The 14,277-nt window shown below is 41.1% G+C and overlaps 1 protein-coding gene across 1 annotated transcript in view; it reads left to right on the forward strand.

Annotated features, from left to right (window-relative positions):
- Positions 1 to 14,277, forward strand: part of nphp4 (nephronophthisis 4) — a gene marked incomplete at both ends in the record, with an annotated part of 169,585 nt that overhangs the window by 122,091 nt on the left and 33,217 nt on the right. Inside the window, 2 exons of the mRNA XM_083919301.1 lie at positions 5,219 to 5,379; positions 6,285 to 6,468. Of these exons, the coding sequence (XP_083775427.1) occupies positions 5,219 to 5,379; positions 6,285 to 6,468 (345 nt within the window). The remainder of the gene's footprint in view (positions 1 to 5,218; positions 5,380 to 6,284; positions 6,469 to 14,277) is intronic.

Raw genomic sequence — 14,277 nt, forward strand, 5'->3', positions numbered from 1 at the left:
CCTGTTTAGGCGATGGGTGGAATTCTTTCATGTCAGGTTTCATTCACCCATTAGGTCTCAGAAAATGTCTTTGAATACAGCTATCAAGCCTGTTTTATAGCTACACTTGATCAGGTTACACAATAATTTATCAGCCTGAATCACAATGTGAATTGTGAAGAAGAGGAATATCTCTCTACACAGGAACAGATGAATGAAAACTTTTCTGTATGCACTGATGTGGTAAATGTGTTCAGCTGTAATTCATTCTCAAGTTGGGGTTCCAAACATGTGAATTTGCTGATATTGCAGCTTTGTGGTAAAAAAATGTGCAGAATGTTACATGCATTTCCATCTTTTATATTTTTCCTACCTCATAAAAGACAGCATGTGTCTCACAGTCATTTTATGATACATACAAAAAAGCTTCTTCTCTCCCTAACTCACTTTCCCATTGTGGCACAAAACGGTTTGGCCTCCTGCTGTTTACCTCCTATAAGTTAGTGCAAACAGCGATTTAAGTGCTCTGTCTTTACGAGTGATTTCGCAAAGGCAATAGGTGTACAACTTTTACAATTAGTGCGAGCAATTACAATGGTTAAACGGTAGGTAGTAACAATTAAAAGAATTCAGCAGAGAGAAAAGGAATATGCAATTTGCTCCAGACTTTGTAATAATTTGCATTTTGAGGCCACAACAACAGAGAAGTTTATTTTATAGGCAGCAGTGGGACACGCTCGAAGCTCTGAGTAGCCAATGGTAACAGCAGGTTGATATGTGATTCGTGTTATTTTTATCAATTATTAGCCAGGTGTGGGAATAATCCTCCATATGCCCGACACAGCCAGGGTCCACCCACACAGCTGTTTTCATCTGCCTCCTGATCAGAACTCTTCTCAGGACTGCGTGGGCGGGCTCAGACTTTGTTCGATTGGCATGTCTGTGACTTTACACTTGCTTTTGTTGCTCTGTTAAGGTGAATTCAGACTAGACACAAGGCCAGTTTTCACTTTGTGCTATAATGTACCAACAAAACGTGTATTGAAAGTTTCAGTGTTGGGTTTGTGTGATAGCTCAGTTCAAAACTTACCAGGAACTCCAGGTGTTATTTCCTCCTTTTCTTAGCTCTGTGCCTTTTTATAATTGAAGTCATAAAGCCTCAGGATAAGCATGCATTTCAAAGTCAAGCAGATTAAATTATTCAATTTGCTAGTACGCAACCTCTCCTCAGTTTGCTCTGCCTTTACATGCAGTAGTGTAGCCTCTAAAGTTCACTGCGCGTTCAGTCTGACAACTACAACTTTTAGGACTTTCACCGACATGCTCGACTTAACCTCAACACGTGAGTCTACTGGGCCGTTGGCATAGATGTAATGTTTGAAAGCTGTACAGTTCAGTGTCCTAAGAATTATTTTAAAATGGTTAAAACTTTAGAAATGCGTCCCTGTTTTGTTTATGTCGCCAATGGTGTAAAGCATGTTTTAGGTTTCTCCCTGCGCCAACACACCTGAGTCTAAAGCTCTGCTCGTTATCAAGCAGCTGAAGCTTGTACAGGTTTGATAATCGTTAGACTCAGGTGTGTTAGAGCAGGGCAGTGGCCCTCTGGGAGCAGGATTGAACCCCCCTGGTGTAAAGCTATTCAGGGTGGTGGTATTGTGCTAAGAAAGGCAGGGAAGGAGTTGGCCGCTTGCAAGGAAACATGGACGCAATACAGGTTTTAAAATAATATTCCTGGCACTACAACCTTTATTGTGGCTCTTGTGTATCCCACCAGCTCTGTGCTTATGGTTTCTCAGAGAAATAACTGACCTCAGTAAATAACACATAACCATCAGTGACTGTAATTACACAGGGTTCTTGTTTTATGAAACATGAGTTAGCTATTATATGCTGCTACTAGTTATCTTTCTAGCTCTCTCTTTGATAACAAGACGTGATATATACACGTGGTACATGGGGTAAACAGTTCGAGTCTACAATTTTTCTCTATGGAACATCAAATAAAGAAGATCTTTGTGAGATTGAAACATTGCAAAATTTAAAAAGCTGGGAGTTTTTTTCCCTCTTTTTTCAGATTTTTGCCTCAGTTAGGTGTTTGAATTTAGCACCTGAAGAAGTTTTTTGGATGTATGGATGTGCATGTGTGTACCCTACAGCCTGTTTCACATTTGTACATGTGCACAAATAGTTTCATCACAACAATATCCAAGATATTCTCCCAATAAAACAATAAATTATGTCAATCCAATCTTTAGGTAATGTGAAATGTAACTGTATTTCCAGCTGACTCATTTCAAAATAATTCACACAACGTGCATCATATCCCTGATGTTGCAGTGAGAAACCTGAAGTGGCCAACATGTGTTTCCCGCAGATGTATTGGTGAATGTAGCCTTAGTTTACTGTGCTGCTGTGCTTTACATCCAGTTGTACGCAGTTGTTCTTTCTGCCTGCAGCCTTTACAGTGTTGTTCAGAGTTGTTGATCCCCGGCAGGATTTTCAGCACGGCTGTTCAACCGTGTACAGGCCACTCAGGTTGGGTTGGGGGTAGGTGATGGTGGTGGTGGTGATGGTGGGGGGTCGGCTGGGTTGCTCGTCTGCAGACCTACATACCACACACACAACCCTGTACAAGCCTTGGGCCAGATCTGTCAGCTCTTCCCTGTTTGTGAACACAAACACACAGCACTTTCTCTCTCCCGTTCCACCCGTCCACTGCACACAAGCCCAGAGCATGCTGGGAGAATTAATGGTCCAAGTGTAGAGTTGGCTGGTGGTTGGGGAGAGTAGAGGGAGAGGGGGAGGAGAAAGAGTCTGTGTAGGTTAAGAAGGAAAATTAGTGATATGACGGTATTCAAGATAAAAGATACAGAGAAAGATTACCGTAGATATTTTGGTGCTGCTAAACACGTCTGCATGGCCTTTCACTAAATATCTTCTACCGTGTCTTCTATTCTAACGGAGGTCTCCCTTGTTAGAATGTTTTTGTTCTTTTTTTCATCTCAAGATATTTGATCAGAAAAACCATTGCAATGTGGGTGGATCCAAGTAGTCTGAAACCTTCACTGTAACCTACTGTACCTCATATCACTTTAATGAGCTGCAGCCCACCCAGAATTCAAGTCTACCTTTCACTGCAGAGTTCTGAAATAAATGCTGTTCTAGAGAAGAAAACAGGTCACTTTATGTGAACTGTGTCATGGGAACCAGATGTATCTGCTGAGCTCATGTTTCATTTGCTCTTTCATATATGCCTGGCCCCACTCACATTCAGTCATATTTACAGCCATTTGAGATCATGATGGGCCAATCACAACCATTCATTTCACAGTGGGAAAGGATAAAAATGATGACTAACAGGAGTACATCTTACCAGGCTCAAATTCAGATCAAACTGTCAAAACTATGCAGAGCTGATCAACTTTGAATCAAAATTATGTTACTGCTTTGGCTATTTCTCTCCTCAAATATTTTCAGAAACATATTTTAGTTACTGCGTAGCTTTCATTTGACAAAGTTGATGACCTGGACCCAATTTTTTTCCTGCCTCAAAAATGACTAAGCACCGCTCAAACCTGCATGTGTTACTGGAGCTTCATTGTTTTGTTGCTGTGATTGGTTGTAGGTCACGTTTCCTTACTGTGATTGATTGTATGTCACATTTCGTGTTGTGATTAGTTGTAGTGTTTGCTTTCTATCCGTTGGTGTGCAGGGAGTGGTCTCTTTAATACAGCAGGGCTGTCACCAAAGGTCCTCATTACTCCACTCATATCCAGCAGCTGCTTCTCTCACATTCAACTTCTGGGTATAGAGACAGCGTAGGCTTTGATATGGAGCTGGAGGGATGCTGTGGGGCAGAATCTGGGAGTCAAGTTGGCAGACAGACCTTTACACACAACTTTGATGCACACATAACATTACATTTGGGCTGCAGCTGACTGATTGTACCACACCAGTTGAGCTGGATCACTGAAGGGGTCAGTGTCAGGTCAGGACAAGACACATTTCAAGTCGGTGCATCACAGAGCCGTCATCAGAAAAACACAGGGCATAGTTTTACATTCTCAAAATCAGTCTGGGCTTTTGCTCTGATCTGATATAATCTCAATAAAAAGGCTTCTGTGTGTGTCCTGGCATGTGACCTTGTAGGAGTGGACTAACGATAAAAATACAGAATATCTTAAGAGATTGATGAACGCCCATTGTCCTCTGGACAGTTTCAGTCCTCTAACTGTGTAAAGTATTTTCTTTCTTTTTCTTGAGTGATGAAGAGGGGAGTCCATTGTGAAAGTGCTGATTAAAGACATGACTTTATCCTGCTGTTCATAAAATCACTCTGGAGCTTTTCTGGCCGTGTTAGGCACCATTATCGTCTTGAATTATTGGAACCCTAGGGTGCTTCTGATTTGGTGAAATGGCCCCATACTCACTGGTTTTTATACTCCCATGCAGCACAACCATCTGACCTAATGACTCCCAGAAGAGCACTGCTGCACCGGTTTAGATCTGTCCACAAGGTTGACAGCTGGTCACTGATATTATGGCTCTTCCTCCAAATTCAGAGCCATCTGGATGGAAGCAAAAGGCTGGAATAATGATCACATCAGTATATCTTTGTGTGTTGTTTTCGGTGGAGACATAAATATGCTTTTTCAGATTTTTTTTAGATTTACAGTGTTGAGTATGAACTTGCTGATCGCCATTGCCATTTAGTGTTGCACTTCCATAAAGATGGAAAAACTGTAAGATATTAAAAACACATGATTTACACTTGATCTCACATGATCTACACTGGTTTACAATTGCTAACCCAGATTACCCTGATTGCATCCAATTTTATTCATTATCCATTAATCTGCTGATTATTGTCAAAATGGCACGAGACAATGTAAAGCCGCACATCTCCACAAATACCAGCTCCAATGGGGAATGTTTGGATAAAAAAAAAAAATGACATAAACGGTGAATTGTTTATCAAAATATGTGGCAGTTATTTTCTTGTCGATCAACTAACTAATAAGCTAATCATCTATTATTACTCAATAAAATAAATCTGCCAATGCAGTGTTATTTCTTTAAGTCGACTTATCAATGTTTCTGTCAGTAGCTAGCTTTGTAAGGTCATTCTTTATCACACCTACAAAGGTCTGAGTGGCTGTTTTCTCCAGCTGGAATAAAACCACATTTTTTAATCACATCATCATAATGTGTGTTTTTTCCCTCTTCTCTCCATATCCAGGCTCTCCAGGCCTGCAGGTGCACTTCAGAGTAGATGAGGCTTTCTTGAAGCCAGGTGAGAAGCGCTGGTTCTTGCGACACCTGGCCCTCCACACCATGCAGATCGACATCTGGGACAGCGACTCATTGCTCCTCATAGGTTCCACCGCCATCGAGCTCAAGGTACGAGGTTAAAGGAATCATACCCAAAGTCTGATTCTGATGTGGTGCTCATCATAAGATCCTCCTGGAGTTGAAAACACATCCAGTTTTGCACGTCTTGACACACCTTCATTGTAACGCATATCATCCGTCAGGGATTCATGCAGCATTTTAACACATTTAATAGAGTGAATCAGGCGTTGCTTCTGATAATAGAATGTCAAATAGAAAAACACATCACTGTACTGTATATTACCCAGGTTTTCTCAAATACACTAAACAGACAATTCCTAATAGTTGTTCTAAATGGTTTTATGCTGTCTACTGGGACCAGAACAAAGTCAAGGATCTTATTATATTATCATTTCAAATGTGGCTGCTGAACAAACCTAGAGCTATTCAGTGTTGATGCCTGTTTATTTTATTTGTATATTTGACAGGGACAATGCACAGCGTCTTAGCTGTACCAGAGATAGCTATATGAATGTACAGCTGCAGTTCCTGAACAGGAAACCTAGAAAAGCATCTCTCTGTACTTTGTGTTCAAGGATCTGAACGAAGCAACTTTCTCTCTGATTTTAACCTCTGAATAAAAAACTAACCACACATTAAAGGCTTTTTAGTTTTGGTCTTTTCATCTCTGTTGTTTATTGATTGGACAGAAACGCTCCTGCCAACCTTGCTGTGGAATTGATTTGTTTTGCAACTTGGTGAAATTTGTAAAGCATTAAATGAGAGAAGTTTACACCTTGACAGGGCTGTTTTGACTTTATTCATTTAGCAATAACTCAAAGTCCGATTTCTGGTGTAAAATTGTTTTCATTTAATTGCTTGCCTGTCTTTCTCCATGTCTTAATCAGCACATTTGTGTTTGACCCACACTTAAATATGAATGCCTCTCCTTTCCTTTTTTCACACATCCTCAGTACATGTTGCGCCAGGGTAAATCTGCAGTGCAGGCCCTTCACGAGGTGGAGGTGCTAACCACCGATTACGTGGGAGAGGACCCCCTGCTGACGAGCGCAAATTTTGACAGACGGTCTGTCTTGAGCCCCATGGCGGTCCAAACCATTATCAGGGGCCGACTGCACATACGCACCGGCAACACAGGCAAGTACTGCAAGATGTTATTGAAGTCCTATTTTTTTTAAAATACTGACAAACTCATGGCTAACATCAACGTAGAATAACACATGGACAGACCAACCCAACAATTTCCTTCATGACAAAATGATCTCAAGTAAACCCATCTCACAATATTCATCAGATAATAGAACTGGCTCACATGTGTCATCACGTGGTCCAAGTACAGTAGAGATCAAAATTAGAGAACAAAGTATAATTTCTTGATTTATTCTGAAATACTGTATTTTTATTGTTTATAATTCGATAGAATATCAGCTGTGGCTAAACCATTGCTGTACTAGCATGTTTTTATAAATAACCAAGGCACTTCAACAAAAACTTTTACTTTGTGAAGAAAACAATGGGCAAAATTAGAGAACACTTTCAGATACCTCCCAGTTATTGTTGTTAATCTGACACCTGGTGACAATTTGCTCAATTGTTGGACACACCCTATTTATCTGACAGCTCTCCTGGTTACTTACAAGATGGCAGGCTGCTCTAAGGTGACTGAAACCCTGTGACAGCAGGTTGTCGAGATGAAGGCCCCAAAGAGATGACCCTCTAAGCCATTGCAAGAGAGGTTGGGCGTTCCACGGATTCATTTCAGTCCCTCAAAAAAGCTGGTCGTCCACAAGTGCACAAGAGGACAGGATTATGCAAAGACTTTCAATAGGAAATTGGTTCAACACTGCAACTAGAATTGCTCGCCATTTCAGTGCTGAACAGGGCAAGGATCTGTCTCAGCACACAATGTCTCATCGTTTAAGACAATTTGGACTAAGAAGCCCACTCTGCATTGACCAAATCTCTCATCAGCAGAAAGACTAAAAAGGCTAGACTTGCCTTTGCTGAGGAGCATGTTGTGTGGACAGAGGAGAACTAACTGTTGTCATGGTTTGGGTGATGTTTTCTGCAGCAGGAGTTGGGCCTTTTGTACAGCTACATGGCAGAGTGAATGCAAATGTTTATGTGAACCTACACTGCAGTTGTGTCCCAATCAGGCCGTAATTTTCATGCAAGACAATGCCCCCTGTCACACTGCGGCACGGCACAGATGTGCTAAAGAAACTGAGACTTGAAAAAAAACACTATGTACAGAAGTGGTATAGCCACAGCTGATATTCTATCAAATTCTGAACGGTGAAAAATAACAGAACGGGGCGGTCTGTGGATGAGTGGTCAGAGTATTTGCCCCATGTAAAGAGGCTGAAGGTCCTCGAGGCAGCGGCCACAGGTTCGACTCCGACCTGCGGCCCTTTGCTGCATGTCTCCCCCTCACTCTGTCACCCTATTTCCTGTCTGTCCTATATAATAAAGGCTGGAAAAACTGCCCAAAAAATAATCTTAAAAACAAAACAAAGCAGTATTTCAGAATAAATCCAGAATTTATACTTTGTTCTCTAATTTTGATCTCCAATGTATCTATCAGTTCATTTCGATTTAAAAATCTTCCATGGTCAACATCCTTAGGCTCTTCCTAATAAATAATCAATGCTTGTATTGTATTGTACTGTACAAGTCATTGTTAATGGATATGTTAATGGATTTGCTCTTATGAATGAGCAAAATATGCTCTGTGGTTAATGCACTTCCATGAGATATTTGGTAAGAGTTCATGTGGCCAGCCAGACAGTTGTCTCGCTTGGAGTTACTCTTGCACACTCAAATAGACTATATCGAGCCCCGTCCCCATTGGGGCACGGACAAAGGTTGAGAGTGACGAGGCATTAGATGAGGGCTGCTGTATGACGATGAATGTAAGAAAAGCCAGGAAATTGTATTTGTCCTCGCTTTAAAAGCAAAAATTCCATTTTGATATCACCCAGGTCTCCTTCTCCCCCTGAAATATGTTTTATATTCATGTCATCTCCATTTGGAGCCTCAGATTATGATGTAATGTTGTATGTTTACTTTTATTGATGTGTAGAGTTGGGAAATGACAGTGAGTCCCCAGGGCTGCTGCTATTGAAAGTTCCATTCTGTGGAGGTGTGCATACTTGCAAAGCAAACAATGAACCAAAGCGAAATATCTTGATGTGATAGTTCTGCTCCGTCTAGCAACCGTGCACCTTTCCTCTTCCCTCGCACTCATCCAATTTGGGCCTGGCGTGCCCCTTTGGTGCGATGGCAGCTGATGATAGCTTCCTCGCCATTAATCAACTGTTGAACGAGGCTCCCTCTCACAAACAATGCATTATTCTCTGGGCCTCAGAAACTCTGCAGAGTGCCATTGTTTGGCTAAATATGCCAGCACTTATCACTCAGAGCAGGCTGAGAGTACCGTGGGTTATTGTGTGTCTGGCATGTAAATTCCAATAAAGCCTCAGATATCCATCAGGCACCCTGGCCCTCAGTCAGAATCAATTTGGGGAGGGAGGACTCCCAACACCTTTCTTTATTTCTGCTTCCATCTGTCGCTGCCTTTCTCACATTCACACTTTTCTCTATATCACTGTCTTCCTGTTTTCTTCTATTCATCCATTTACCTCTTACTGTCTATCACACGCTCTCTCTGCCACCCTCTGTCTGTTTTCTTCTCTCACCTCCCCCTCTGTTTCCTCTTTCTCTGACTTTCTTCTTTTTCTGTCTACCTCCATCTCTCTTTCTCCAGCATCTTTCTCTGTCTTTCTGTCTTTCTCTATGGCTCTTTTTTCTGTCTTTCTCTCTTTTTTTCTCTTTCTCCGTCTTTCTGGCTCTGTCTTTTTCAATCTTTCTTGTTCTTTCACCATCCTTCTCTGTTTTTCTCTGTGCCTGTCATCATGCTGGAATAAATAAGCACTCTTATTTGGTGGGTGGTAAAGGATGTGAAACTTGGACGTCAATGCTTACTGGTGGGGTGGTGGTGGCGGCGGGGGATATATTTGCTGTATGAAAACTTTGACAGTGATTTGATGAGAAGGACACATACACACATGCATGTGTGCATATCAGATCACTCACACATAATGCCGTGAAGCATGCAGTCATGCAGACAGACAGACAGGTGCAGCAGAGCATGGAGAGGCTGTGTGAAGAGGCAGGGTGGCAGAAATGTGAGGCGGACAGGTAGAGGATATCACTGACATCATGTAACTCCATTTTTGTGATTTTCAACTTCAATAAAAGGATTACATGGCTTCTCTATGGATCTGAAGAATTCCACTTCCCGTAAATCCCGACTGGAGAGACTCCAAAAATGCACAGCAAACAGGCTGAATGGCAGCTTATATTTCTGTGTTGACAGTGTGCAGATACAGCTGCTGGATTTCAGCTGGAGAGGTGAAGGGAGGAGGTTGCTTTAAAATGGTTGATGACACAGAGAGCGAGAGAAGAGAAAAAATGTGGGGCGGTGTGACAGAAAGGTCACTGAAGCACTGAAAGCTTTTATCAGGCTGAGGGAGGATCTTGTTGATTTAAAGTAATGTTCTGGTTTAACTTTTAAATATCTGCCTTTTATTAGTTCAACGCCAAGTTTTATTTGAATAGGCTTAATACGTACTATTTAATATTTTACTATTATATTTTAGTAACAATCCCCTGTTTTCATTTTTTCTTGATGCTGCTTGCCGTAAATACACAACCAAAACCTCCTTCATGTTCCCCTGTTTTGAGTTCCTCTCCATCAGTGCAATAGCAGTCATGTTATTATCTTCCCAAATGAAATGTTTTTATTCACTATGTACGGTTGCTTTGAATTAGCCTTTTTCGTTTTCTATGCTTTATTGATCAAAAAACACATTATTTTTTCTTATGCTGCCCATGGCTGCTGCACCTGTATTCACCTTCTGTCTGAGTCCCTCTGTTGTGAGGCTGTCTCCCAGCATATTGTAGCTACAGGTAGCAGTCCATGTAATATAAACACTGCAGTACATGCTTTTAGTAGATGACCATATAAAGAAGCCAGATTGATGGCACCTTGAGTTCAGAGTAGAAAAACAGTTGAAATTATGGAATGTTTACAGGCATTTCCTTTACGTACATTTACCTCATTGTTTGGTCATGTTTAATACAATATGAAGGTCCGACATTGTAACATTATATATGAAAGAAAATACGGGAAAGCATCGTTGGTGTGCTTTAAGCTGTTGTCCATTAAATTCAACGCTTCTTGCACAGATGTTTTATATTAAGAGCCTTCCAGTGACTCACAGAGCATAATTCCTTACATTCCTAATGTACTTTTAATTTGAAACAATTGCAGGAAGTGTAGAGTTTCAGTGACAGTAACTGAATGTCACTCAGAAAAATGTCAGAATGGAAGTGATTGAAATTGATGGGGAAAGTGGTTAGTACAGCCTTTAGTTTCACTGATGGAGTTTGTTCCGTGGAAATGCTTCTGAATTGACTATATGAACCATGGTGTAACATGGTGACCCTAAAAAGAATATAAGATTTCCCAAATTCATTTGTTACATGATCATATGTTTTATTATCTAATCACATGGATCTCTCTTCTATATACCATTAGAATTGACAGCAGTGCAGTCTTGACTACATGCTGGTCTCTTTCTCGCTCTCTCTTTTCTAATTCCATGTGTTTCACTCATGCATGCTATTAATCATGTCTTTACTTTGCCATGTGGTGAATTCATCAGAATTAGGCTTCATTGGAAGGAGTGAGTGGCAGACTGTCATTTCCAAATGAAAAAGAGTGAAACACCAAATGATATCCTTTTTAATCATCACAAGGTGGGATTGACAAGTAATTAATTAAACAGTAATGATATAGGCTGTCAGGCCTATTCAATCATCCCGTAAAGCAGCTTCTATTTATAGCGTTGTAAAGAAAGTGGCTTAATCAGAACAATAGAGTTGTGAAATTGTGGCTGTACATGAGGGTTGAGGTCTAAATTGAGCTCCCACACGATGTGGACTGTATAACCATGACGACCGCCTGCTCGTCTCATGAAACGGTGTGGACTGGAGAATCCAGAGGAAAGCTGCAATGCCTTATTGATTTTTATTGGGCAGGATCCTTTTGAGACAAATTTGTGATGAGAGTTAAAAGAAAAAAAAAACTGCCAATGTTACATTGAACGTCAATGAAAATTAAACTGCACATTTTGTTTAATGCACACAGTTCTTATTTAACCTCCTTAACAACAGAAATGCACGCAGGCACACACCTGGACCGCCAGCTTCTGACATCACGGAAGCTGCAGCTTTAACGGAGTATCGAACCCAACTTGGAAAGCTTGATAATTGTTATTGTTAACGTTACCAGTTAAATGACATTTGAACAGTAACATTACAGTTAATGCTAGCTTACACATTAGCAGTAAGTGTGACTTGACACTTACGATAAAGATGCCATCACAGTCTGAAAAGTCAAAGCAGGATCGTCAGTATTTGTGAGCAACTTTGTACCAAAGATGGTAATTTAAAAAAAAACATTGAGTAATCTCTGTAACCCATGATGTCATTATGATCTAAAGACCAGAGCTTTTCCTCAGGCAGATACTCTGGATTAATTGATGAGCTGTTGTGTTATATTATCTCTCTCAAACCAACAGCAAAGCAAACACAGCATAGACAGATGGCAGATGGATAGAAAGAAAAAGGATGAGTGGAATACAAAAGGAATGAAGGAAAGATGAGACATTTTAATAGACGTGAGACAGAGCGGTTTATGTAATGAATGTATGTTTGCATAATGCTGCCATCACTTGGATTCTCAATACTCAGAGGTGTCGTTTTTCAGCTGTCTGCATGTGTACATTACCAGATTCCTACCAGCCTTAAAGTGTAATTCATCTCATCTTCAACAGCTTATCCGGGGTCGGGTCGCGGAGAAACACTTAAAGTGTAATTCCGGCACAAAATCATCCCATGGTCTTTTTTGGCAATTTATATACGTACATCAAATGAGCCATCGAGGCAATTTTTTTTTGTGTAACATATATTAACGGGGAGATCCGGGAGAGTCGCTGACAGCCGGACGGCAGCTCGGGGCAGTACGGTGAAGGCATTAAAAGGGCTTTTTTTAACCACTAATACTGCTCAAAATAACACCAAACCTCTGCACTAGAATGATAAAAGTCCCTACATATAAAACGAAGCACCAACAACTTAGTTACCAAACCCGGAGTTTATTAAAAGTGTGTTTTGAAAGACTTACCACCTGGCCCCGGTACCAGCTTCTCTCATAGTAAAGTCCATCCAAGTCGATTACCAAATGCAATCCAAAAAGAAGGAGCCCAGTGGTACTTAGTTTAATGTGTAGGGAGTCTTATCATGCTACTGTAGAGGTTTGGTGTTATTTTGAGCAGTATTAGAGGTTAAAAAAGACACCTCTAAGGCCTTCACCGTACTGCCCCGAGCTAATCAGTGTTAGCCACATCTGGCTGTTAGTGACTCTCCCGGATTTCTCTGTTAATAGTTGTTATACGAAAAAACTGTCTCGATGGCTTATTTGATGATTGTAAGTGCCGAAAAAGACTATGGGATGACTTTGGTCCAGAATTACACTTTAAGATGCTAGATGTTCCATTATGTTCACCAGCAAGTCACTCATTTTTTTCTGCTGTCTGATGCAGTACGGCTAGTGTGCAATCGGTTTATCGGACATTTGTCACAGAAAGCTGCCTGCTCAGACTGGAAACAAGGTTCTTAAGAATTGAGAGTCTTTATCAAAAACACATTAAAATACTGCAGAGCTGAGGTGATAAAACTCTGTGGGTTCATCACTATGTATGTGCGACCCCTTTCACATTACACGGTGTCAGTTGATCCATTGTTATAAAAGTATTGATTATGACAGATTTAATGCAACAAATTGGTGGCTGAAAATAACCTTATATCACGCACATCCCCCTGACTGGACCCGAATCAGTACGTCTGAGCCAAGGCTTCACCAGTTTAAATAATTGCCTTTGATGGTCCAACTGACATATTATTTGAGTTCAGCTTCATAAAAAGGTAATATTAGCTACATTGCCAAAAAATGAAGACAGTGAGTGCTTTTAATACACAATTTGGAGACACGTTGGTAAGATTTGCCAGCAGTAAAAAGGTCCATATGCGACAAAAGGGAAAGCCTATTGATATGAAATGGTTTTGCTGACTGAGCTGTGTCTGTATCGTTTTTCTCTAACTATCACAGTCTTTTGCTGTTCACACACAACAAAAAGCATGTATCTGCTTCAGCACAGTGGAGAAGACGGATTAGAACCTTTTCCAGACAGTGCTCCACTCTGCTGTTACCTGATAAGCCCTGGAGAGAGGAGAGAGGATCCTGCAAAAAGTGGAACAAAATATCAGTGAAATTTACCTATCAATTAGCTTAGCTAGGTGGCTTCCCTAAGGGTCCACAGACAGTATGTCTCACTCATTAAAAGCTCTGGCTGTTGGCGCATTAAGGCCCAACTTTATCAGCCTTGCTTTTAGCCCTGAAGTGAGAGTGAATCTGCTTATTCTGAGAGGTCAGTGGCCTGGAACGGGGAGGTAGAATAAATCCAATATTGCAGACTACTTTGAAACCCCTTGGTGCTTGCTCCCATTTGTTCTGGGGGCCAGTAAATCAGTGGTTTGTTGTGGCCTTAACCTCAAGAACTGCCGGCAGAGCAAAGAGGCGGGCAGGTGGGGTAGTGCGGAGGTGGGTTATTGTCATGCAACAGAGAGAGGGAGTCAATAAATGTGATAGAGTTCAGTCCCCTGGCACTTTGTTCACAATTACTCACAGGGACACAGACAGTGCTGTGCTGGGCATTCTCTGAGTGTTAGCTTACATTTAAGCGATGAGGATCATCGGCTCCATCTTAAGACTATGCCAGTGAGATTCAGCAGTTAGGGACGGATAATGTGACCAAGAGC

The sequence above is a fragment of the Echiichthys vipera genome (assembly GCF_963691815.1).
Source record: "Echiichthys vipera genome assembly, chromosome: 9".
In the NCBI taxonomy this organism is placed as follows: domain Eukaryota; kingdom Metazoa; phylum Chordata; class Actinopteri; order Perciformes; family Trachinidae; genus Echiichthys; species Echiichthys vipera.